Genomic DNA, 26,602 nt, shown 5'->3' with positions numbered 1-26,602 from the left:
GAGAAGGCCACAAACAGTTGGTCAAACTTGTGAAAGCTCTTTGTCCTGTATAAACAGAACTGTAGTTGTCTATGTACATCAAAAGTGTGTGCAGAAAATATTCTCCTTTATTGGAGTAGTTGGGGAAGAAAACTGGCAACTGAATGGTTTGATTCAAATTTGCTTCAGTGGCTACCTTGGGCATTAAGGAGGGATTACGTTCTGAGAGTCGCTCTATCTCTATGAAAAATCATGTATGCAAGCTTGACAGAGATGGCCTGTAATACAGAGACTCATCTTGCTGATGTTATAGCCACCAAAAAGGCAGTCTTCCATGATAAAAATGTAATATTACAACTTCCAACAGGCTCAAAGGGACTCTGTACGAGATTACAGCACAAAAAAAAGGTCCCAAGGAGAAGGATCATTAATAGGAGGCCTTAACAGGAAGACACCTTTCAAAAAGGCCTTAGAAAGGTGAAAAGAAATGGTAGGTTCCTCGCAAACATGAACATTTGAAATGGCTGCCAGCTGCAGCTTAATGGTGGAGAAACTAGCTCTATCCTGAAAGAGAGAATACAAGAATAATAAGATGTCTGGAATGGGAGCTGAAAAGAGATCCAGATTCCGCTGCTTGGCCAGATAGAAAATCTTTTCCATTTACTATCGGAGATCTTTTTGATGGAAGCTTTCTGAGAAGCCAGAACGATGTCTCTGATGGGCAAGGCAAGCCTGGGCTGGTTTAGAATTATAGGAAGTGGACAAACCATGCAGTCAAAGTGAGGAGTCTGAAGGTTTGGGATCGGAAGATGAGAGGGATGAGATATCAGATCTGGATGAGGATCCGGTACCCAAGGGGGGTAACTTCAGGGTAAGACCCGAGGAGGGGGAAACCACACCTGCTGAGGCCAAAAGGGGGCAATGAGGATCAAGGGAGCCTTAAGACATCGAGCTTTCTGAAGCACCCTAGGAAAGACAGGTATGGGAAAGTAAACACATAAAGGAGACCCGGAGGCCAATTGTGAACTAGAGCATCCCTGGGGGATTCCCCGGCTTGGGGGGGTGATCAGGGTGAAGTACTGGCTGCATTTGTGATTGAGAGGGGAAACAGATCACAGGTTGGTTGACCCCAGCAAAGGAAGACCTCTCACCACTGAGGGATTCTGACACCACTCATGAGGACTCAAGATAGCTATGCTGAGTTTGTCTGCTAGAACGGTTTACTCCCTAGGAATGTGCATTGCAAGAAGAAAATGCCCTGAGGACATCACCCATTCCCACATGGCCTTGCGACAAAGCATATAAGAATGTGTGCCCCCTTGTTTGCTGATGTACCACACAACCGCCATATTGTCCATGTGCACTGCAATGATACAGAGAGGAAGGCAGTCCTGGAAGGCTTGGAAAAGTACAGTTGTGTACCTACCATAAATGTAGATGTTCGAGTGTATTCACTGTTGCAGTCATTACTCTTGGGTTATCCTGCTAGCAGGCTACCCGCAGTCAGCCTGAATTCCAAAGTCTTGGTCCAGCGTCGGTTGCTGTCACCTCTTCCCTGACGTCAGTGCGCCAGGGGGTATAAAAGATGCAGCAGACGCCATTTTCTTCAGTTTTTCTTGCCCCACGTCAGTTGCCCCCAAAAGGGTAGGCTAAATAGATTATGCCAAAAAACATGCATGCACTAAGGTAAACATTTCCTTCATCTACAAGCAAATACACCACATAGGTTGTATAGAATAGAGAACTACAGATAAGACCAAGCAAATGAAAGGGGGAGGCTGGGAGGGTAACCTGGACTGCAACAGTGAATACGCTCGAACATCTACATTTATGGTAGGTACACAACTGTACTATGTTCATCGTGTTTCACTGTTGTAGTCATTACTCTTGGGTTGAATCCCAAAGCTGAGGATGGGTGGCTGGGCTAAACAGGATTAGGAGAGGCTATGAGGCCCTGCAGAAATGCAGTGGCAAAGCCTACTCTGGATTTAGAGTCGAGAGGTAAGTGGTAATGCTTTGTAAAAGTGTGCACTGAACTCCAAGTTGCAGCCTCTAAGATGTCTTTGGTTGGTACTCCTCTGAGAAAGGCTGCTGAAATGGCTGCTGCTCTGGTAGAATGTGGCCTAATGTCCTTAGGCACTGATTTGTCATGCTCTAAGTAGCAGAAATGAATGCAATGGCCTATCCATTTTTAAATAGTCTGTTTGAGATAGCCTTTCCTTGTGATCCTCTGCAGCATATGCCACTAAAAGTTGCTCAGTCTTTCTGAAAGCTTTAGTTCTGTCCAAGTAGAAGCGTAGGTGTCTGTGTATGTCCAAAGAATGCAGAAGTCTCTCACCCTTGTTCTGTGGGTTTGGATAAAAGGTAGGCAAGTAAATGGTTTGGTTAAGGGCCACACTGGACACCACCTTAGGCATAAATGTAGGGTTCTTCCTCAGAGAAACCCTGTCTGGATGGAAAATGATAAAAGATTCTACAGCCATGAGTGCCTGTAACTCCGAGACTCGTCTTGCAGAGGTTATTGCTAGGAGCAGAGCTGTTTTCCAGGATAAGAATTTAATATCCGCTGTTGAGGCTGGCTCAAAATGAGGCATTGTGAGTTTTTCCAAGACATAATTTAGGTCCCATGCAGGCATTGGTGCTCTCCTTGGGGGTCTTATGTTTTTGGCCCCTCTGCGGTACTGTCTTAGTAAAGGATGAGAAAAGATAGGTGGTTCCGTATTGTAATGGGCTGAAATGGCAGAGGCATGAATCTTAATTAATGAAAAGGATAGGCCTTTGTCCAGCATCTCAGTTAAACACTGTAAAATCTGAGGAATATTTGGTACAAATGTGTCAATTCCTTGTTTCGGGTTCCAAGCACAGAACATCTTCCATTTTTCTGCATAAGATTTCTGGTACTGGGCCTCCTGGCCTCCAAGATAAAATCCATTACAAATTTGGAGAGTGGAGTGTTCTGAATGGCTACATTATCCCCCATGCTGCTAGATTTAAGGTACTGATTTGGTTGTGCAGGATCTGATTGTTTTGTTGGGTCAGTAAGTGAAAAGTTTGAGGCAATGTCCAGGCTGGACCTTGTGACAAGTTCATTAGAATTGGGTACCAGTGCTGGCGTGGTCAGTCTGGGGCAATCAGTATAATTTTTGGCTTCTCTTGTCTGACCTTTAGGAGTACCTTGGGGAGGAGAGGCAGTGGAGAAAAGGCATATACTGTTAGGTTTTTCCAGCTGAAGGATAGGGCATCCACTTTCCATGCTTGCTTGTGGTAAATCCTTGTGCAGAATTTCTGTAGTTGGCAGTTGTGAGGGGAGGCAAATAGATCTATGTCTGGGCATCCCCATTTCCTTGTTATCATGCTGAAGACTTGTGGATCCAGTTTCCACTCGTGGGGGATCCATGAGGTTTCTGCTTAGTTCGTCTGCCAGAGTATTTATTTTTCCAGGCAGGAACAGTGCTTGCAGTTGAACTTAAGTCAATGATGTGTCCCACAAAGTCATGGCTTGTCTGCAGAGGGGGTAGGAATGTGTGCCTCCCTGCTTGTTTATGTACTACATGACTGTAGTATTGTCAGTCTTTATCAGTAGTTGTCCTGGATGAAGTAGATCCTTGAAAGCTGTCAGGGCATTCTGAACAGCTAGCATCTCTTTTTGATTGATATGAAGATGCATCTGGCTTGCAGGCAATGTGCCCTGAATACATTTTCCTGCCATGTGGGCCCCCCAGGCATAATCTGATGCATCCGTTGTTAGTGTCTGCCTGGCTGTGGGTAAAGTGAATGGATGCCCCTTGTTGTGGTGACAGGCCTGTGCCCACCATTGAAACTCCTGCTGTAGGCAGGGAATGAGGGTAATTAATGTTTCCAGGCTGTGGCAATGTTGAGTCCAAACACTTTTTAGATACCATTGTAGTTTCCTCATATGCAGTCTGGCATATGGAATTAGCAGAATGCAGGATGCCATGAAGCCCAAAGCCTGCAGAATTTTTCTTGCAGATAACTGGATCTTTGTTGCCAACATTTTGAAGAAAGAAGTCAGTTGTCTTTGTTTGTCTGGCGTGAGATAAGCCATCTGGGCAGTTGTATTTATGCTTGCACCCAGGAATATTATCTCTTGAGAGGGTACTAGTTTTGATTTATTTTCGTTTACTGTGTACCCTAGGAAAATTAGTAATCTTTTTACAAACGCCAGATGCTGTAGTAGAATGTCTTTGTTCTCTGCTTGAATAAGGCAGTTGTCCAAGTAAGGATATATCTGAATTCCTCTTTTTCTGCAAAATGCAATTACTGGTGCCAGGCATTTGGTGAAGACCCTGGGCACAGTAGATAGCCAAAGGGCAGTGCAGAGAATTGGTAGTAGATTGAGCCAGCAATGAATCTGAGGTATCTTCTGCAAGATTGTCTGATTGGAACATGCAGGTATGCCTCTTTTAGGTCCAAAGTAACGAGCCAAGCCTTCTTGCCCAGCATGGGCAGTAGCTTCTGCAGTCTCAACATTTTGAATTTTGGAACGTCCAGAAATGTGTTCAGAATAGACAGGTCCAGTATTGGTCTCCAGGCTTTGTCCTTTCAGGGCACCAGGAAAAGTCTTGAGCAAAATCCTTGTCCCTGCTCTTGTTGTGGCACTTGCTGAATGGCTCTCATGTCCATGAGGGATGAAACTTGCTTTTGTGCCTCTGCCCATTGATTGTGTGGCAGGTCTGGCATACCTTTTGCCTTTGGCAGGGTGTGAAAGTGGAACCTGTAGCCCTGAGACACTATGTTCAAGACCCATTTGTCCTGGGTAATCATGTGCCAATTTGGTGAAAAAAGTGCTAGTTTTCCCCCTAAGGGGGCTGCCAAAAGATAAGTGCTTTGTGCAGGCAGGGAGAAATCATTGGGACTGTTTCCTGTATGGTTGTGATTTGTCTTCTCCACTTTTGGAGGTAGAAGCATCCCATTGTTTAGGCCTGTATGAGCCTTGGGGCTGGGATCTGCCTCTGGGGCATCTGTATCTACCTGTTTGTGGCCTGTCTGACACTGGAAAGGACCAATTCTTTGTAGGCCAGTTCCTGCTAAATCTGGGTGGCTGTACCTGTAAGAAATCCTTAACTGTCGGCATGGATTTCGCTTTATCCTCCATTGTCTTCAACACCTCTTCTGCCTTAACACCAAAGTATCATGCTGTAATGGAGCATCCAATAATTTTGCTTTAACATGATCAGGCAGATTCTGTTCCTTTAACCAAGCATGCCTTCTAATGACAAAACCCGTAACAGCGGCCCTGCAAGAGGCCTTCAGTGAATCAAAACCACATTGCAAAGTATGCTTTCCCACTTGTTCAGCTGCATGCAATAAATCCTGCATTTCCTTGTTATCAGAACATTCAGAATTTGTCAACATTTTCTGTTAAGCAGTGACATTAAGTATTGCTGATATTTAAGCATATGAAACTGACAATTTAAAGCCCTTATAGCCAAGGTAGCAGAAGTGTCCAGTGCCCTAGAATCCCTATCAGAGGGGACAGGGTTTTTTGCAGTGGAAGCCTTGACCACTTTGGGACCCTGAGATATAGTTTCTGGGTCAGCAGCAGGGTTTTTATATAGAAATTTATGAGAGTCTGGAACCCTGTAGTATCTGCCTGGCTTAGCAGGTCCAGGAGGTAAAGCGTCAGGAGACAAACCGGACTCTGAAAATACATCTACAATGTATAGAACAGGTGGAATAGCAAGAGGTCTGTGCTGAGGTAGTAAAAAAAAAAATCTCTGAGCCTTTTCTTAGATTCTGAATAATCTTGGCTCTCCCACTGAAAATGCTCCCTCATGGTATGCAGGGTTTCCCCAAAAGAATAATCCTCAGGAGGAGAGGCTGAAGGAATAGATTCTTCAGCATCAGAATCCTCATAGGGAGGAAACGAGTATCCCTGTTCAGAAGAGGAGTCAGAGGAAATTGAAACCTGATCAGAAGAGTCATATTCTGTCACTTGCCTAGGCCTGTTATCAGGAGGGGGATGGGAACCCCTGATCAAAGTAATTAGGTCTTCGGCCATTTTAAGCATCTGTTTCTTAGGCATGGAAATCTGTCCAGGAGAATGCTGTACTTGTTTCTTTGTCTTTAGAGCTGTTTTAGTCTTTGAAGTTGAGGTAGGCTTGACATATAACTGTGTAGGTCTGAAAACACTCTCAGAAGCCGATGCCTACTCAGCGGCTCTGGACCCATCTGAGGGAATAGTTTCCGAGGGTCCAATACCTTGAGTATCTAGAGGTCTAGTTGGCTCCACATGGGAGTTAGTAGCGGCCTGTGGCTCTGAGGTAGCAGGCGTTAGTGGCTGCGAAAGCGCCTCACTGAGAACCGGCGAACCAGCGACTGGCTTAGCGGGGGCCTTGTTGTCGGTTTTGGACCTAGGATGCCTGTCCTTTTCCTTGCACTTTTTATAAACTCCAGTCGTCGGCTGTTCTTACGGCATTATATAATTAAACCTTCAGCCAAAGTAATGAAAGGCAAAATCGTACCGACACTTAGTGCGTTGGTTAAATCTAGCACAAAACCGACAGCTAGCAACGTCGTGATCAGGGTCTAGGCAAGGAATACAGTAAGAATGAAAATCCTTATGAGGTATTTGCTTCCCACAAGAAATACAATTGTTAACTTTTTCTGTCATCGGTCTGGAGCAAGAAAAAAGTTTCCCCAATGGGGTACTCAGCTTTAATGAAGACTTCGGATCTGAATTCGATTTTGAAACTCTCAGGAGTCGGCCGATCGGCACTTGCGAACTGCTTTTGCTTTGGGCACCCGGAAGGCTGAAGGGCTGAATGATGCCCCGTCCCTATTCCCAGTGGGGAAGACCACCTAAGAAGAGGGAGCAGAACGTGCCACCACCTCAAGACCCCTGGATAATACCGGCCCCAAACTGTCGAGAGCTGAAGCAGCGAGGGGCAGAAATCGGTCCAAACAGTCTGGACTGGAACCCTCCCCCAATGACTCTGGAGCAATAGGCTGGGCCCAGGACCCCATCCACTCTGAGGGAAGAAGAGCAGAACTGGTCAGGGACTTGGACGGGGTAGAGACAAAGTGGGCTCTAGGAATCCCAGTCACCTCCTCTCCATGCCCTAGAGCCCGGAAGTCCGAAAGCACCTGATTTAGATGGAGAGATTCAAGTGTACGGGGAGGGGAAGGACCCCTAGCCAAATGGGCAGGAGACACAAGAAGCCCCAACTCAATTTCAGCCTTAAGGAAGGACCTCATAATCCTGTCCATGTCAGAAGGGAGCAAGCTCCTAGAAGAGGCAGAAGACCTAGCTAGGGATGTGTATCTAGACCCCAAGGACCTCCTATGCCTCTCGAACGGCTTCTGTGCCTGGGAACTGCAAAAGGCTACCCCAGGCCTGAAACTGATGTAGAGTCCACAATGAAGACAGTGGGATCCGATACGGATCCCAGATTCATCCTCTTCAGATCTGAGGCCAACTGCTGAGGATCCAAGCATTTAGCATCTGAATGCCCTGGATCCGACCGAGAAGGTCGGATCCGTGGTAGTTCTAGTCTTGGCCAGATCCAAAGGTGTCAATCCAGAGGCCTTGGTTCCAGGAGTAGATTCATGGGATCTCAGATCAGAGGTCATGTGATCCGACAGTGCCATGACTGGAGTCAGAACAGAGGAGCTAGTATTCGATAGCCTAGATTTCTTAGAGGAAGATGACCCAGAAACAGAGGAAGCCTTCCTCTTATGGTCAGAGAGACCTGGCTTGGTTGGAGACTAGGGCCAACGGACCCCCCTGAACCAAGCCTATCAACAAAAATTTATTGTGGTGCTCAACCAAAGCCCTGGGGTTGAATGTGGCACAAATGTTGCATTCAACCTCCAGGTGGTTGGCTCCCAAACAACAGATGCTACTCCTCGTGCAAGTCTGAAATGGGCATCTTCTGACCACACGAGGAGCATCTCTTAAAACCTGCTGGCTTATCAGACATGATGACAAAAACAGATCAAGTGCCAAAATCAAATGCAAACCAAGACCATTAACCAGGAGGCTGAACAGTAGTCAAAAACCAGCAAAAGGCAACCAAAACACAAAACTAGTAGAAAACTGGAAAGGCAAGCCTAGAACTAGAGAAATTCTTTTTTTTTTTTGAGGACAAATGGCACCAAAAGGCTTAATAAAAGGGGGATAGCTAGTAGGGAGGAGAGGATACAAAGACTAAAGCTTAAACTCTAAGGATAAACAGTTAAGAAAATTCAAAATCTATACTGAACTACAAAAAATAGTATAAATATAAGCACTTATCCCCAGAAGAGACTTGAGCCAAAGGAATCATGTCTGAAGCGGTGAGTGACAAATGAGATCTGAGGGGTTACAGGGCAGCAAGGGATTATGGGAGGAGCCTAGGACCCAGAAGTGAGGAATAGTGACATGAATAACATCGTATCAGGCCTACAGTGCTAATTCCCTTTTCACAGTTTCTTATTAAAACTCAAAGAAAAAAGAAAGACACATTGTGAAAGGGCCCAAACAAAAAAACATGCATTAACAGTGGAAATTTCTGTGGAAATTGGAATCTACATGTCCCTTTAGACATTTTTGGAGGGGCACTTGGGCAGACATACATACATACATACTATTGACATATGATCCTCCACTAATAAACAGGCCCTTACCTAAAAACAAACAAGTAATAAGGTTTGCAAAGGGGTACTTAGCTAAGCCTTAGGTTAAATGACAAACTGAAAGATACTAGCACAAAGCAAGGAATGAAATAGCACTGCAGCAAGAAAGAACAAAGATGGAATAGGCTGGCAATAATTTTACACAAGGAGCATGCCAACATCTCTGGGAAAGTAGAGTCAGCCTGGCCAAGGAAAACAGGATGAGCACAAAGCTCTAGAACTTGGGACAGAGCTTGAGCACAAAGGAAGTTGTGTTGAGAAGAAGAATTCAAAAACTAGGAAAGTGAATACCGGAATATTGCATTGGTCTGACCTGGGTCTAGTGTTCTTCAGTGTGCTTGTATCAGATATACTAGAGGGAACACAAGGCTACAAAACCTTTTCATTAACACCAAAAGCTAAAAAAAGAGAGAGAAGTCCAGCAGTGAAGAATGGGGGGGGGGGGTGAAAAGGATGAATAAGTGGACAGAAAAGTTGCAAATGAAGCTCAAAGGAAAAGTACCACACTTGGGCTAGGACTCTAGTGGGAAATACCAGCATGGGAGAGGAGAAAATGGTGAGGGAGAATACAAAAAATGGGCAATAGCAGCAAACAGAATGTTGAGATGCATCCTCATGAGGACACACTGCAGAAGCAAAGAAATATTGTTTCCACTCTACAATAACCTGATCAGACCACATCCTGAACACTATATGTGCTATTCAGTTTCAGAGGCCATAAAAGGAAAGTTGCATTAGACTGCTGTAAGGAGTCCAAAGAAAATCTAGCAAAAAAGGTGCCTGCATAATGGTCAGGAAAAGACATTAACAACTAGAAGAGCAACAGCTCTTCTCACCTGAGACCAGAATAGATGGGGGTAGGGGGCACGGCATACACAAGATTATGTCAAGAAGATAAGAAGTCTTCCTGAACAGAAAATACAAGATTATGAAGGCAGGAGGGGTTACATCAGCAGCAGCAGACTGTACGAGCTAACTACTCACTGAATCTCCAAAGGTACATGCAGCTCTGTAATACCCAAGGAACGGATAACTGGAATGGGCGGTGAAGAGGGATTCCAAAGAAGCATTTAAGAAGCCATTGGATACAAGGAGAATGGATAAAGTAGAAGGTTAGTGATGGAGAGGAGCTATAATGTTAAATATACTTATGGGAAAATTAGACAGATTTATAGTATCTTTCTTCCATCAAACAGCTGTAATGTATGTAAAGAGCATAACCCCATAACAGTTACCATCTTGGAACTTCACACAATGGATGTGCTCAAGGAAGCTGCAGAGATCCAAGATGGTGCAGAAGTCTTTGGTCTCTCTTAACACTCAGAAGTCAGGTAAATAAAACCTCTGGTTGAAATCTAAATGAAGGAAGGTTCCTAAGGAGTACAGTCTGAGCCTGCTTAAACAGCGCTGTCCAGATGTCTTGGTCTCTGAACAAACTCTTGTTTGAGGGAGACCTAAAAGCCGTAAAACAAGGCCATCCACAACCACACCAAGAATCAACTGATACTCTGACTACTCTCACATCAGGACAAAATGAAGAGAACAGATCTCTCCCTTGTGTTGCTCTAGACAACAGTCAGGACTGCAAATGTTAGCTCACAGTAGAGAAATCCTCTTAGGTGCAAAGGGGGCAAGACCATATGAGAACTGAGCAATTTCATTAGTCTGTGAAGATTCTTCTTCCGCTCCTTTTTTTTTTTTTTTTTTTTTTGTGGGGGGTGGTTGGATGGGTAATACTGCAAGATGATGATGTGAAGACTGAAGAAAGCTCAAGACATCTTCAGAAGGCTTCAATAACAAAAAGGTCTGCTTCCTCTAACAAATTACTTTGTCATCCTGCGGAAGGGTTTATCCGAAATTTATAACTTTTGCCAAAATTGAAACTAAACTGAAACTAAAACTGACTGAAACTAAATGCCAAAAAATGCATTACTATATCTATCTCAGGGAGCTACCACTTTGACAATATGCCCCTAACAGTTGACCCAGTTCAGGATTTGGGAACTTATGCGAACAGTGACTTAACTTTTGACCAACATGTGTCCACTGTCATAGGAAAGTCCTTTTATACTGCACAGCTTATAAAGAAAGAGATTGTGTCTAGATCTAGGGATGTCACTGCCCCTCCCCTTTACTCAGTCCCCCATAAGGCCGATCATTAAGTGTAATGCCACATTTGGCATATACCTGTCCTGACAAATGCAACTGGAATGCCAACAGAGATACCTTACTAAAGGGATACAAGGCCTAAACAATATGTTCTATGTGGATGTGGACGACTGAAAGTTCTGTCACTATACACTGGACTTTACAGACTGCTAAGAGGTGACCTGTGTCTAGCATACAAAGCAACCTCTAATGCAATACTACTGGATTTATTGCACATTAGCAAGTCAAATGGCATCAGAAATACTCTGTCTAGGGATCTAAACCTCTTCTGCAACACAAACTGAACAATCTGGAGGGACAGATGCATCTCACAGAGGATTTCACTGCTCTGGAACATACTCTCCATCCAAGTAAAACAAACCTCGTCCCTGCCCACACTGAAAAGCAATTTGGATCTATGGATGAGAAACAGAAAATATACTCCAGGACTGCCCCCCGTGCTACTAATGGAAAGAGGCAGCTCCTAAATGCTTTATCCCATGTATAGGTCCTCTCATATGATCTCAGTTATTCCCATTAGGGGTAACGTACAATTTATCGACTGTCAATGGGTAAAGCCAATCTCACACCAAATGGGATAAGGTTAACTCAAACACCAAAAGTGAAACTGACTATGCTTAAAATGATCCACAAAGGTAGCTAGCCTAGTACTTGCCTGTGAACAAATCATACATAATGCCTGCTGAAGACTGGTCGACTAAAACATACGAAACTCTCACGTCACACCAGGGTACATAGGCAGATGCCTGAGCCTGCTGTCTATCCATGGCACCAGCTCAGTCAAAATTACAGTGAGTCACATGACAGCTCTCTGCAGATGCTGTGGATACAGTCTGTGTTAACTGCCACGCTAAGGGAAAGCTGAAATAGCAGACGTAAGGACTGCGGCATAACATCATTGTAGGGACTGTGCACCTTGTCTGCTGGAGCTTCAGAGAAAACAGCTGACTGTTTGAAACAGAAGAGATGATGGACACAACAAACTGTCCAGCAGTGAGGGTCCCTGACACTAGACTAAATGTCAGTCAGTAATGTACTAGTAAGTGAAAAGGTTGCAAACTTTGAGAACTCTGAAGTCTGACATAGTGGGCGAGACCTCAGGAAGGCCTTGAAGGACTTTTTTTGATATCTGAATGAGAATGTCAGAAAGCATATAAATAACTTAAATTATGAAAACCTCAACAGAAAATAGAGAAGTTCAGGCTTAACTAGGTTTTGTTTTTTCAATTTAAAACTGAGGAAAAGTAAATGGCCATTACAATGACAACACAGCAAATGGTGGAAATCTTTCAATGATGCTTGGAACAAACATGGTGTTGAAAATGTAGCACAAACAATATCATAGATAGATATAGAACAATTTTGCTGCTATAAACTACATCAAGCTAGAAGCAATCAAACTCAATATATGTCAAAGTGTCAGTCACCAATCATCATAAATGGACAGTCACACTGCATTACCAACTCTTTAGAACTACATTACAAATTGAAAATTAAGGGCACTTGAGATTACTGGCCGAATACCAGTTTAAAAAGCTGCATACCAAAATCTTTGCTGTGTAACAGACCTTTTACAACAGCAGTTCATCATCCAGGAAATGGTTCTGATATCCAGACCAGGTCTAAGAAACTTGACTTCTTTAGTAAATGCTCAGGTATAGAGGTGTAAATGTGTGTATATCTGATATGGAAGAAAGACCTGGCAACCTACTTCTGCTTCTCCCCTTTGCCTCGAAAAACTCCAAGGACAGTGTTGTCTGTCTACAGGATCAGTACAATAGTCACCTGTGACTTGTAAAAGAGAGCTAATTATACATTACAACCACATAAGGGAAATGTCAACAGCATGCTGTTAATCAATGAGGTCTCTTACCTGAGCTGGGGCATTCTTGCAGTGCCTTGGCCATCAGTGTATTTGCAATGTTCTTCAGTCCTGCACTGTATTCTAGCCTAACAGACTCCAGCCTTAAAGTAATAAAAACAAAATTATCAACTTCCTTCTTGGAAAAGCAAAATGTTCAATGCAGTCACACACTGGGTCACAGCTAGTAAATGCAAAAAATATACCACATGGGACGCCATTTATGATCACATGCACTGGGGATGCCACAAATATAAAACAAAAAGACAACCTGAAGGGCTAACCCACAAAAACAGTTTGATTAGTATAAACATCTACAGTGTACAACAGACATGCCACTAATACAGCCACGATTGTATATGGAAGGTATCGTTCAGATGGTTTCCTCAAGTTAAAGATGCAAAGGTAAAAATCGTGATGTATGCAAAGCAAAAATCATGCTACAGCTTGATAATTGTTAAAATGCAGTTCTGTTTTTTTTTTCCTGCTTTTAATAATAATAAAATGCCCCAGTTTTAATGCTCTGACACAAATACAATTTTCAACATATTGCTGCTTGTTTAGATTGATGAAGTTTTTTACCTTGCTGGGCATTGTATTTCCTAATTTTTGTGAATATTTTTCCCTTTTGTTATACAACCTATTGATACAGAGATTCCACCACTGTGGCTTATTTCTTTTCAAGTCTGGCACGTGTTTATTCCGCAGCTATTAGCATGCTTGTACAGGGCTTCTGTGAAGAATTATTCATAGGCAGTTGTGATCTTAGGGTTTTGGAGGGGGGCTTGAAATTTTGCTGAAGTGTCACTTGTTTGCCTCAGAAAAATTCCTAAAAGTTCCAGGGTTAGGGGGTCCCAGGTTTTATTTTTATTTCAACGTACTGGGGGGAGGGGTGCAACCTTTTCCCATGTTTGTGAGGACCAGGTCAAGGATGTTAGCTCCCATAGTGGCGTATGGACTACCTGGTTCAAAGTGCTTGTATTTACGAAGTCCAGGAATCTCTGCGCCTGCATGTTTGAAGCAGTGTATGACACCCAGTTTATAGTGGGGCAGTTAAAGTCACCCATGAATAATGGGTTGGGGTGAATGGGGAGTGTCTCCAGTATGTTTAAGTATGTGCTAAGAGTTTCCTGGGTCATACAGGGGACCAACAGCTTTAAAGGATATGACATGGGGTTTCTATAAACTGTCGTAATGAGTGTATAAACAATCAACTGTCTTGACTATTATCAAAACTACATAAAGGAGAATTTAGTGGTTTAATATTCATTTTCAATAAACTGATGCCAGAATATCAAGTTATTTTCCTTTAATTTTTGCATCGCATCGATGTTGAATGAATCTAGGCAATCAGGGGAGTATGCTATAGGGAATGTAAGAAATAGAAATTGTTTAATGTTGTAATTACAATCAATTACATTTTTAAAGTTATTAAATATTTGATTAATGCCATAAGAAAAATGATCAAACTTCTTATTAAATAAAGAAAATTCACATAAAAGCCAATGAACTCTACTTATTCTACATTGTTCCTTAAATTAAGTTTTTATAGTTCTGACATCAGTTATATGAATCTCATGCATTGTTTTCCAGCAAGATATATAGGTAGATGTGATCCAAAGTAATATTACATTAACTATAACAGATTTTGAATAAAGATCTAAGCTAGGGAATGCTATCCCATTACTGTTCCAAGCTCTAATGTGCCATTTATAAGCAATCCTAGGTTTTAAGGGGAACCATAAAAATTTAAGTAGCATGGAATCTAATTTTTAAATAGGTTTTTGGGAGGGGGTAGTATCAATGACTGTATATAAAACAAAATTTTAGGTAAAATTATCATTTTAATTAAAGAGAGCTTATCGTCCATTGTGAAGAACAATTTATTCCATCTTTTGATTAGTTCACTAATGGTGGTTATTAAATTATTGTATCATAGTTTAACAGACTCTTTCCATGTACTCTCTATACTGACACCCAAATATTCTAATACACTGTTCTCCCAATTAAACAGACTATTCACTCTTAGATTTTTGTTGATCTTTTTGTTAATTAGTAATGTTTTGGATTTATGACTAAATTAAATGTAATTCTTTCAAACTTGCTTAAGGTATTTATAACATCATGCAAACAACCATCAATATCACCCAACATTAACATATCATCAGCAAATAATTGTATCTTAGCACAATAGTCCTGATTAATTTGAAAGCCTTTTATATTTTGCTTGTTTCTGATATATACATCAAAATGTTCCACTGAAAGAGCAAACAATAATGGTGAAAAAGGACAAACTTGTCTAGTTCCCTTGAGGATTTCTAGTGGTGAGGATAGACATGATCCAATTTTCACATAAGCTTGTGTCCCACTATAGATTTTCATTAATAAATTGACGAAATCTGAGGAGAATTCAAAACCCGTCAGAATTCTTTGTAGATAAGACCAACTAACAGAATCAAAAGCCTTTTCTATGTCTAGGCTGATAATAGTTAATTGTTTTTTGTATATGCATGCTATGTCTATTAACAACAGTAATTTAATAATGTTATCTTGGACTTTTCTATGAAGAATGAACCCTGTCTGATAATTATGTATTAGATTAGGTAACATTTTCTTTATCCTATTATCTAATATTGTCTTGAAAATGTTATAATCGGTGTCTAGTAACGAAATTGGCCTATATGAATCACACAATTTGGGGTCCTTACCTTATTTTAATATGGGGGAGATAAAGTATTTCCACAATAGGGGTGTTATACATTTTTGCTTAACCATAGTAAAGGCACTCATCATTTTCTTTATTATATATTCATGAAAAATCTTATATAGTTCAGGAATTATTTTATCCAGTCCTAGAAATTTATTATCTTTTATTTTTTTTTATTTGCTCTTTCACTTCTGTTAGTGTTATTTGTTTATTTACTATGTTATTTTGTTGCACTGACACCTTAGTAGTTATATTTTCTTGAATAAAAGTATTTATTGCATTATGCCTCCAAAAGTGGTGTGTTATTATTTATATCTTTATAGTAGTTTTTGAACGCTTCTTATATGCCCACTAAGTTAGATGCACTCTTAACTGAACCATCACTTCTTATCTTAAATCATCTGTAAGCATAGTTAATGTAAAGTTTATAGCATTATGGTCCGAAAGGGGACAAGTCATTATAGATACGTCACTTATTTTAGAGTATATATTATTTTATACAAAGACCTTATCAATGTTTGTTTGTGTACAAAATCGATATGAATAGTGAGTATAGAATAAGGAATAATGTTCTCTTAGGCCATGTATATCTTTAAGGTTCATCTGGTTTGTAAAGTCATTTAACTTCTTGGCTTGAGATGTTAGTTTTATTTAACCATTTTTAGAAATATCATTGCCTGATAATAGGCGGTTAAAATCACCTGCTACTATAATTTCCCCTTTTGCATTTAAAGTAATCAGGTCCAGATATTTGTCAACATTTTTAGTATTCAGTCCTGGTATCCAGTATGTATTACTCAAAGTATAATACTTCCTACTGATTTCCAAAACAACCATACTTAGCATCCTGTCTATCTGAAACTGTATCTATAATTTTTGGCATAGTATTAGTATTTTTCCATAGAATAAGAGTGCCCCTTCTCTTAGTCTTAAAACATGAATCAGCCAGAATGGTACAGCCATTGAATGAGTACTTTTGTAGATCTTTCTTTAATAGATGGGTTTCTTGTAAGAAGATGATCTGGGATTTATGCATTTTGATATATTTAATCAAACCAGCTCTTTTGAAATTATTGATCAAACCATTAATATTAAATGATAGACATTTACAAGCCATTGACTATAATGTGTATGTTATTACTAACTGAAAGACCTTTCTTCCGTGTTGACTTGAAATCTACTGAAAAGTCATCATGGATGCATAACGTGTATTAAGCACTACTTTCAAAAACCCAAAACTATTTATAAACACGTACATGAAACAAAGTTTCTAGTTTAGTTAAAAACTTAACTAAACCCATCCAACCACCACCTCTCCAATACCAAAAGACACAAATTATCCATCCCTGCTTAGAATATAGTATAAAATCAAAAAAGAAAAGCATTATGAAAGCAGCTAAAGAAATCTGAATCCATAAAATATACATTAGAATGTGTGTCCAATATATCAGAAGCTATATGAATGTGTCACATATAATAGGACCTCTAATACGTTGATACGCCAGAAATAAACATCAGATCAAAGAATGCATAAACATTAGAAGCTGAAGGTTAAGAAGACTGTCAATATTTCCAAGACTTTTCAAGAAACATCAGATGATTTAACCATTTTATCAGTCATCTAACATTTGTTATGTAAGGATCTGTTGAATATACATATATAACATGTATTACAGTATAACTATTATATTTTGCAATTATACACATATTACTCATATGTATTAACAATATCTATGTTGAAGTCTTTCATCAGGAAGGGGGGAAGAGAGGAATAAAAGGGGCCTCACAACCCTCTGTTTAGTTACTAAAGGTTTAGTTATATAACACAAGTCTAATGTTAATATGCATAATGAGTTTTCTAATGCAGCTCCTAGTTCACTTGATGTCATTTAGTTACTAATAGTGTCATTGAATCTGCAGAATGTATGCATCTATAAGAGAACATAGGCATTTTCAAAGGAGTTAAACACTTATCAGAACTAATTATTTACCATTTAAAAGTATCTAGTGAAGGATAACAGAATTCATTTCTCTTGAAATTCTAAGTACAACCATTTAACAAGTTCAAAAGGTCACCGTTGTTTCCTCAAGCTGCAGCTTCATAAAATTGTTAAAAAGTATCTAAATAGGCTCATGTATAACAGAAGTTGTCTCTAGTGAAGAAAAAAAAGAAGTTATGAACTCACCATAACGTTCCATCTGAGTAGTTGTACTTCATTTGTCTTCAACCTGTGGGATACGGATCCGAGCCGGAAACTTTTACTAGCATCAGCTCTGAGCTCCAGACTCCTCCCCTTACCCACAATACACCTCCACTGCCTTTCATCCCCAGATCGATTTTGCTGAACTTATACTGAGAACCCGACCTGATAAATATACTTGTGTCCTATACTGCAGACCGTAGGATGATCATGCGCAAAGGTCCGGGGGAAGGAGGGAGGGACTGTCGAAGACAAATGAAGTACAACTCCTCAGATGGAATGTTATGGTGAGTACATAACTTCTTTATCTAAAGTAGTTTACTTCATTTGGTCTTCAACCTGTGGGACAGAGTCCCCAGCTACTAAACTCCTAGGAGGCCCTTCATGGAAGGATATTCCAGAGCACTGCAGAACCAAAGGATGCTCTCCTTCTGGAAGTCAAATCCAATTTGTAATGAGAAATAAATATGAGATGAGGACCAAGTAGCTGCAGAACAAATGTCTTCCAAAGACACTCTAGACCAAAAAGCCGCAGATGTAGCCATGGACCTAGTGGAATGAGCTTTTACCTGACCTGGAGGAGACATGCCTCTGTCCTTAAAGACCTGTAGGATGCATGAAGAAATCTATCTAGCTATAGTGACCTTGGAGATAGGTTTCCCCAAAAAGGGTTTACAGAAGGAAGGAAACAATTGATCAGATTTATGGAAATTTTTTGTCCTGTGTAAATAGAATCGCAACTGTCTATGAACATCCATCATGTGGAGTTTGTATTCCATCTTGTTTGTAAAACTGGGAAAAAACACAGGCAAATTAATAGTCTGATTATTACTGACTGGAGAATGGTTCAAAGAGAAACTCTGTCTTTATGAAAAATCATGAACGGAAGTTTGATGGACAAGGCCTGTAATTCTGAAACTCTACTAGCGGAGGTAATAGCCACCAGAAAAACTGTTTTCCACAATAAAAATTTTAGATCTGCAGTTGCAGCAGGCTCGAAAGGCAGAGCATCCAAAGCTTGAAGAACCATAGTAAGGTCCCATGGGGGACAGTCTGGAAGATGCTAAGGAGGCAGAATTCTCGCCCACATGAAAATGAGAAACGGCAGCCAACTGAATGACAGTAGAAGAACTAGCTCCATGCTGGAAAATATTAGCTAGACAATCAAGAATAGTGGAAATAGGGGCCGTGAAAGGGTCTAAACGCCTTTGAGAGGCCCAGAAAGAAAAACGTTTCCACTTGCTGCGATAAACCTTTCTGGCGAAGACTTATGAGCAACTACCAAAATAGATCTAACTGAGGATAGTCCGGGAGTCCTAGCAATTACAGGAACTGGAGCAGCCAAGCCATGAGCTTCAGGCTGTCCAGACTCGGATGAGGCACCCATGAAGGGTGTGAAATTAAATCTTGAATAGCATCTAGGATCCAAGGTAGAGCCAGAAGGTGAGACCAAAGGATGGGAAAACCATACCTGGTGAGGCCAGAATGGGGCAATGAGGATCACTTTGCTCCCCAGTTGACAAGCTTTCTGCAGAAACCTTGGAATGACAGGTACTGGTGGGTAAGCATATAGAAGACCGGGAGGCCAAGCATGAACTAGAGTGTCTCTGGTGGACTCCCCCAGCAGGGGGTTCAGAGCGAAAAACTTGCTGCACTTTGCATTGGAAGGAGATGCGAAGAGATCGCAGCAAGGCTGACCCCACTCGCTGAAGATATGTTCCACTACTGACAGATTCAGAGACCACTCGTAAGACATCAGAATGGTCCGACTTAGCCTGTCCACTAAAATGTTGGACCGTCCCGGAATGTGCGATGAGAAAGCGACTGGTGGAGATCGCTCATTCCCACACTCTCATGGCCTCGCAACAAAGGGGTTAAGACCTGGTCCCTCCTTGTCCGTTAATATACCAGACTACTGACATGTTGTCTGACTGAATAGCAATCGTCTCCAGAGGAAGAAAGGCATGAAGGGCCTGTAATGCTAACAGGACCACCCTCATCTCTAGGACACTGATATGCAAGCTGGTCTCTATGGGGGACCACAGGCCTTGGACTGTCCTGCCCGAATAATACCCCCCACCTGAGTTGGGAGGCATGTGGCATCTGTAGTCACTGTGGGTTGAGCCGGGGCTGGAACAAAGGATCATCCCTCCAAAATGTCCAGAGAGCTCATCCACCACATGAGGGACGACCGACACTTGATTTAGTTGGAGAGGATAAGTCAATGGCAGTTCCAACAGTGACCATTGAATCGCTAGAGTCCACTGAAGAATTTGCATGTGTAACCTAGCACATGGGAGAAGAGTTATGGTTGCCGCCATCGAGCCTGGGGCCCTCAACACTGATTCTGCCGTTGGAAGATGAGAATGGTAGATCAGGGAGACATGCATCCTCAGGTTCTGAACTCTCTCCGAGGTCAGAAATATTTTGCACTGAAGAGCATCTATCCTGGCACCAATGTAGATCACCTGTACAGGATCTAGGAGAGATTTGGATGTGTTGATTGTGATGCCCAAACGCAGGGCAAGTGTCAAGAAGTAATCCCTGGTTTGGGGAAGTGGATGCCTGGTGGGAGCAGTGAGGAGCTAATCATCCAGGTATGGATAGACCTAAATCTCCTGAAGCCTCAGGTGAGCCGCTACAACCACCATCACTTTGGTAAACACCCTGGAGGCTGTGGTGAGACCAAAGGGTAGGGCTCGAAATTGATAATTATGGACTCCTAGCTATAAGCGGAGAAACCTCCTGGAGTTTCTGTGCATTTTTATGTGATAGTAAGCATCCTGGAGATCTAACGAGCACATCCAATTGCTCTCTTGCAGGTATGGCATGATGGACTGTAGCGTGACCATCCGGAACTTCTCTTTGGCAATGGACAGGTTCAGGTAGAGAGGTCCAGAATGGGCCTCAAGTCCCCCGTTTTCTTTGGCACCAAAAAGAACCTAGAGTAGAAGCCCGATCCGGACTGATCTGGTAGCACGGCTTCGATGGCTCATTGTACTAGCAGCTTGGAAATTTCCTATGCTGCTGTCCTCCCTTTGCGTGTGTGGTACGTCTGGGAGGTGTCTGGGAGATATGGGGGAACCCACAAAGGGGATAGAGTATCCTCTGGATATGAATTGAAGCACCCAGTTGCCTATTGTTATGGACTCCCATGCCGCTGGGTGCAAGGGCAATCGTTCCCCGACTGCCTCCAGAGTAGAGCAGTCAGGCAACCCCTCAAGGCTGCTGCCTGGGTCTGTCCGAGAAAGGTTCTTGAGACCTAAAGTTCCGCAGATCCTCTCTGCCTCTGGGCCGGCATCCATTCTGTCCCCCTCTGCCTCTGGGGGAAGAAGAGCCCTGAGTGTCCCGGGAATACTGAGACTTCTGGAACCACATCTTCTTTTGCCCTCTCTGGTTTCAAGAAAAAAGGACCTCTGTGGGTTAGAGAAGTGGATCCTGACAGCAGACAGTGTCTTCCTGTCCTCCTCACTCTGGACTAATGTCTCCTTGACAGTCTTACTGAAGAGTGTAGAACCGTCATAAGGGGCATTGCAAACAACGCCTTGAAGGATTAGAAAAACTGACATAACCTGAGCCAGGCGTTATGCCTCATGGGCAAGCCAGACCCAGACGCTCTAGCTGCTCCTTCCGTAGCATGGGAGAGGAGTCGCACGGATGTATTAGATACTGCTTTTAGAGTGGCCATCCTCACGGAAAAGGAAGCCTTGTCCTTCTGCGACATGGACTTGGGGGAAGACTCCTCCAGCTCCTTTACTAGGTTGCGATGGAGACTAGTGACATGGGCCAAGTAATTCAACGTCCTGATCGAAAAGGTAGCGAAGGGGACACCTGCTTCCCTAGGCAGTCCATTATCCGTGATTCCCGGTCAGGAGGGTGGACCGACGAACTCTCCTGGGCAAGTTCCCTTTTAGTGGCTGCTGCTACCACCATGGCGTCCAAGGGGGAGCCCTTATTCCAGGATGGCCTATCAATGGGGGGGGCTTAAAATTTTAACGGGTCACTTGGGGATAGGCTCCATGATGTTCCATAGGTTCCTTCCATGCCCGCAAGGTGACCAAATCCACCACAGGAACCATGGGAGGGGACACCCAGGAAGTAGACTGGCCCGTGCCAAAAGCCACCAGGAACACAGACTTAGAAGAGGGTTTGGGGGCAGACCAACCTCCCCGCTGGCGCAGGATCTCTATGATGCCTCCAAAGGAGACATCCTCGGGAGTTGATCTTGGGGAATCCTCTCCATCATCTAAATCTGTGTCCTCAGTGAGGGACTTGGGGGAGTCCAAGTGCCTCATCTTGCAAGTATGCTTGCGAGGCACATCTCCGGTGAGGCGCTCGCAAGCCATTTGGCTCCTCTGGGGGAACCGTCTGGGGCTCGAGCACAGGCTGTTCCCTCTGGTAAGACAATGGGGACCATAGAGCCGAGGGGATGGTCAGCGGTCTCGATCCGACGGAGAGGACCTTTTCTACCACATCGAACACCGAAGGAGAGCAAACCTCCTGGGAAACTAATAAGGAGGCCGGTGTCCCCAGGACCAACGTGAGAATCGGAGCCAGGCCCATGGTGGACAGAGCTCCGTGGGAGGGAACCAGGCCCGACGAAGTCAGAGCCGATGGAAAAGGTTCCCCTCCCTCGGATCCAACACCCTAGCTCCAGCTCTGAGAGCAGCTTAGATCCGAGCTGGTTGGATCCGAAATGCTTCAGACAGCTGTCGGCGTCGAGAAAACAGATACCGTCAGCGCTGACCCCCTGACCAAAGCCAACCTCGTATCAGAGTACTCCGAAGCCGAAGGTCGGATCAGAAAAGGAGAAATGGATTGAAAGGAAGCGAGCTCCCCCTAACCACCATCTGGATCTGTGTATGGATAACGCGCCTCATCTTATCCAGATCCATATCAAACAAGGAGCGGGTTTGACTGTGACGAGGCCACGGACTCCAAACTGGCAGGTCGGGGTACCGAGGCCCGAGAGGGTGGACGTGCCTCCTCCGGCTCCAGGGAGAACCTCGGAGATCAGAGCCGAGGGGAGTCACGGGTCCATGGAGTTTTGCTGGGTGAAGCGAGGTCCGGGGACCTTTTCCTATTTTCCCTCATCTTCAACTCTCTCGCCCTTTCTCTACCTCTCTTCTGCTCTGCTACCACAGGCTTAGATACAGGAGTTTTGAGTCTCAGCCTGGGAGGGAGGAGACACCAGAGGAAAAGAGGAGGGAGACGCGGCCACAGCAGCCGATGTGACCGAAGACGAGGAAAGAGTCAGGAGGAGGAAGAGGACCTTTGAGGGCCAACTTGGCCTTCCTATCCTTTAGGGCACGGGGGTTGAAGCCCGCACAGATACTACATTCCACGCTCAGGTGGACCACACCCAAGCACAAAACAAACTGAGTGTGGCCATCTGCTGGGGAGAGCTTACGGCCACACCCAGTGCAGCTCTTGAAAACAAGTTTTTCAGCCATAACAGAAAGATAGCCTCATAAAAAAACAGGCAAAATTTTCTAAATTAGAACACATACCCACTCACCACACACACGACAGAGAACACTGGAGGAGGGGAGATACTACCTACACCACAAAAACTACTCAAACTACCTGAAAACCACTAACACTCGATGCACCGAGCGAGGGGAGGATAAGGGGTACCTATACTAACCTAATCTGATGAAAAGAGAAAACATTTTTTACTCACAGAAAGCTTAACCTACTACTAGCTGGAGCTCAGAAGACACGATATTAAGCAAATCGCAGCAAACAAGATCCGGGGATGGAAGGCAGTGGAGGTGTATTATGGGTAAGGGGAGGACTCTGGAGCTCGGAGCTGATGCTACAAACGTTGCCGGCTCGGATCCGATACAGATCCGTATCCCACAGGTTGAAGACCAAATGAGGTAAACTACTTCAAATAGCATGTTCGGTGGGAAATTCAGATGTTGAAGCTTTTAAAGTTTACAGAAAGCAAAAAAAAAAAAAAAAAAAAACGCTCAAGCTGCATTGTTAGTGCATGTCATGAATCTCCACAATGAGAAAGTCACACAGACCACCAGTTTCCTCACCAAACTTCAACATCATGAAAAAATTAACCCTTTCATATAAAAACAGCTATTTAGAAGTAACAGCTGCCTCAAATCAGAAATCGTATTACATTTCAGTCATTTACCAACCAGTTAACCAGGCCAGAGAGAAAAAAAAAGGATCCTTGTGTGTGTGTGTGTGTGTGTGTGTGTGTGTGTGTGTGTGTGTGTGTGTGTGTGTATATATATATATATATATATATATATACATACACACACACACACACATATATATATATATATATATATGATAAATACATATGATATATATATATATATATATATATATATATAAAACTTGTATTTAGCTATCTATAAAACACCATTAATGTACTGTATTAATGTTTAAATGCATCTAAACAAAGTCTAAAACATCTATTTAGAAACACTAATCAGAAACACCTTGTTACCCCCACCACTGACCCACTAGAAAAAAAGCACTTTGGTATTAAGCCAAATTATACTATTACTGAAGAATTAGAAGATATACATCTTCTTATTTCGGCTTTTCCCAGTTAGTGGTCTCCACAGCAGATCACCTGTCTGCTCAAGACTGGCAGTGGAGTTTTACAGTGTTGAGTTACCAGCCCGGCACCCAACCTTCCACGGAAGGCACACATGCACGCACTCATGCCTAGGGCCAATTTAGAGTGTCCAATCCACCTACAAGCATGTCTTTGGGATGTGGGAGGAAACCAGAGTACCTGGAGGAAACCTATGCGAACACAGGGAGGACATGCAGACTCCACACAGAAGGCACCCCAGCCGAGAATCGAACCGGAGAACCTCTTGCTGTGAGGCGATAACGCTAACCTCTGCACCACCGTGGATATACATCATTTGTAGTTATTTAAAAAGGAAAAGTATGTACAGTACTTATAATGGGGAAAAGAGAGAAAAGGAACATTGGTTACAAAAAAGAATAGGAAGAAGGAAGAGAGAGAGAGAGGAAGAGAGAACATGTTATTTAAATACTTAGTACTATATGTAATTAGAAGTAGTAGCTATCGAAAGGAAAAGAGAAAATAAATAATAAAAATGATTTACATTACCTTACAGCACAGAGACTTTCCAGAATCAAATACACTGAACCCACAGACATTGCCAACATACTGGCAGACAGGTTCAGTGCAAATTTCTCCCCTCCCTCCCCCCCAAAAGGAGAAATATCTATCCCACCAGAGTCTAGCCTCCCAAACATCTCAGATGCCCAGGTGAGAGCTGCTCTCTCTAAAGCAAAAAACACAGCATCAATGGGACCGGACGGTGTCCCCGGCTGTGTGCTACACGAACTCAATGAGGAACTAAACCCACACATAACGCTGCTGTTTAATCTTAGGCTTACTACAGGATACGTACCCAAAGAATGGCGTACGGCAACTGTGGTCCCACTCCACAAAGGCGGTGCTTCTACGGACCCTGGAAATTACCGCCCCATAAGCTTGACGAGCCTTGTCTGCAAAGCTATGGAGAGGATCATAATGGAACTCATAAATAAAGACATTGGGGACCTACAGACACTGGATCCTACCCAATTTGGCTTTGTCAAGGGCAGATCCTGCCTCTTGAACTTGGTCGACCTTTTTGAAACAGTCACTAAGGCCATTGATGAGGGTAAGGCAGTTCACACAGCCTACCTTGACCTAGCAAAAGCGTTCGACACAATACCCCACTCGGGCATCACAGAAAAGCTCACCAGCTTAGATGTAAACCCATATGTCACAAGATGGGTTGCAAACTGGCTCAAGGACAGAACCCACAGGGTTAGAGTTGCTGGTGCCATGTCAGACTCTAAGCCGGTCACGAGCGGTGTCCAACAGGGCTCAGTCCTGGGCCCCCTCTTGTTCGGCATTTATTTTTCTGAAGTGCAGGCAAACATAGGGGGATTGTGGCTGACCAAATTTGCAGATGACTGCAAACTGGGCACCATAATTGACACTCCATCAGACACAGACATCCTCCAGAGAGGTCTCATAGAAATGGATAACTGGTGCCAGAGCCATGGCCTTAAGCTAAATGCCAAAAAATGTATAGTCATACCCTTTGGGAAAAACAAGGTAACCCCTAATTACCACATAGGTGGTAATCCATTAAACACGGAAGACGTTATCAGGGACCTGGGGACCCAAGTTGACAGTAACCTCTCTTTTGACACTCACATTGCCATAGTGGTTAGGAAGACCTTCTACATTGCCCACCTGATCATGAAGGGATTCACATCCAGATCAGGAGAGGTCAATGTATCCCTGTACTCTTCACTTATCAGACCAATGATTGAGTACAACGCCCCATTCGGAATGTACCTTACCCGACACCTGCAGCAGTTGGAAAGACCCCAAAAGTTCCTCACCAAAAGGATAAAGGGGCTCAAACATATGTCATACGCTGCCCGACTGAAGAAACTCCAGCTCTATTCAGTCGCATACCGTCTGCTCAGAGGTGATCTGTGCCTGACATACAAGGCCATGTCAAACCCGGAATTAATGGACATGCTCCACCTCAAAAAATCCAAATCCACCAGAGCCACGAGAGCAAGAGACTTAAACCTCAACATGGATATAAATAGGACGTGCTGGAGGGACAGATTCATCACCCAGAGACTCCCTACACTATGGAACAGAATCCCAGTCCATGTGAGGCAGAGCCCCTCACTGACTCTGTTCAAGAGAAATCTTGACGAGTGGATGGGAGATCGTAGGTTTACCCCGGGAATCATCTCTGTCTCACTGCTGGACAGAGGTACAGCAAACTAATGGGTATAGTATTCTCAACTTAAGGGGTGGTGAAAGCCACACACACTCTGGCTAGGCTTATAAATGCCCTAGGGCAGATAGCCTAGTATGAACCTATGAACTATAATTCATAAAACAAAACATTAATATTAGAAGGAATTTACTCCTTTTGTCCTTTAGTTTCTTAGTTTTCTTTGCTCCTTCCTTCACAGACCATCCATTTTTTGTTGCCTGTTTATTCAAACTCTGGG

General features: G+C 43.1%; 1 protein-coding gene across 1 annotated transcript in view; it reads right to left on the bottom strand.

Moving 5' to 3' along the window:
- The window catches only part of PRPF6 (pre-mRNA processing factor 6), a gene marked incomplete in the record, with an annotated part of 1,570,595 nt that overhangs the window by 417,392 nt on the left and 1,126,601 nt on the right, over positions 1 to 26,602 (bottom strand). Inside the window, 1 exon segment of the mRNA XM_044089883.1 lies at positions 12,659 to 12,750. Coding sequence (XP_043945818.1) covers positions 12,659 to 12,750 — 92 coding nt within the window.

The sequence above is a fragment of the Protopterus annectens genome, chromosome 12.part0, assembly GCF_019279795.1.
Source record: "Protopterus annectens isolate FY-2018-M chromosome 12.part0, PAN1.0, whole genome shotgun sequence".
In the NCBI taxonomy this organism is placed as follows: domain Eukaryota; kingdom Metazoa; phylum Chordata; order Ceratodontiformes; family Protopteridae; genus Protopterus; species Protopterus annectens.
Note: the sequence above shows the minus strand (reverse complement) of the source record. Positions and strands in the feature narration are given on the sequence as shown.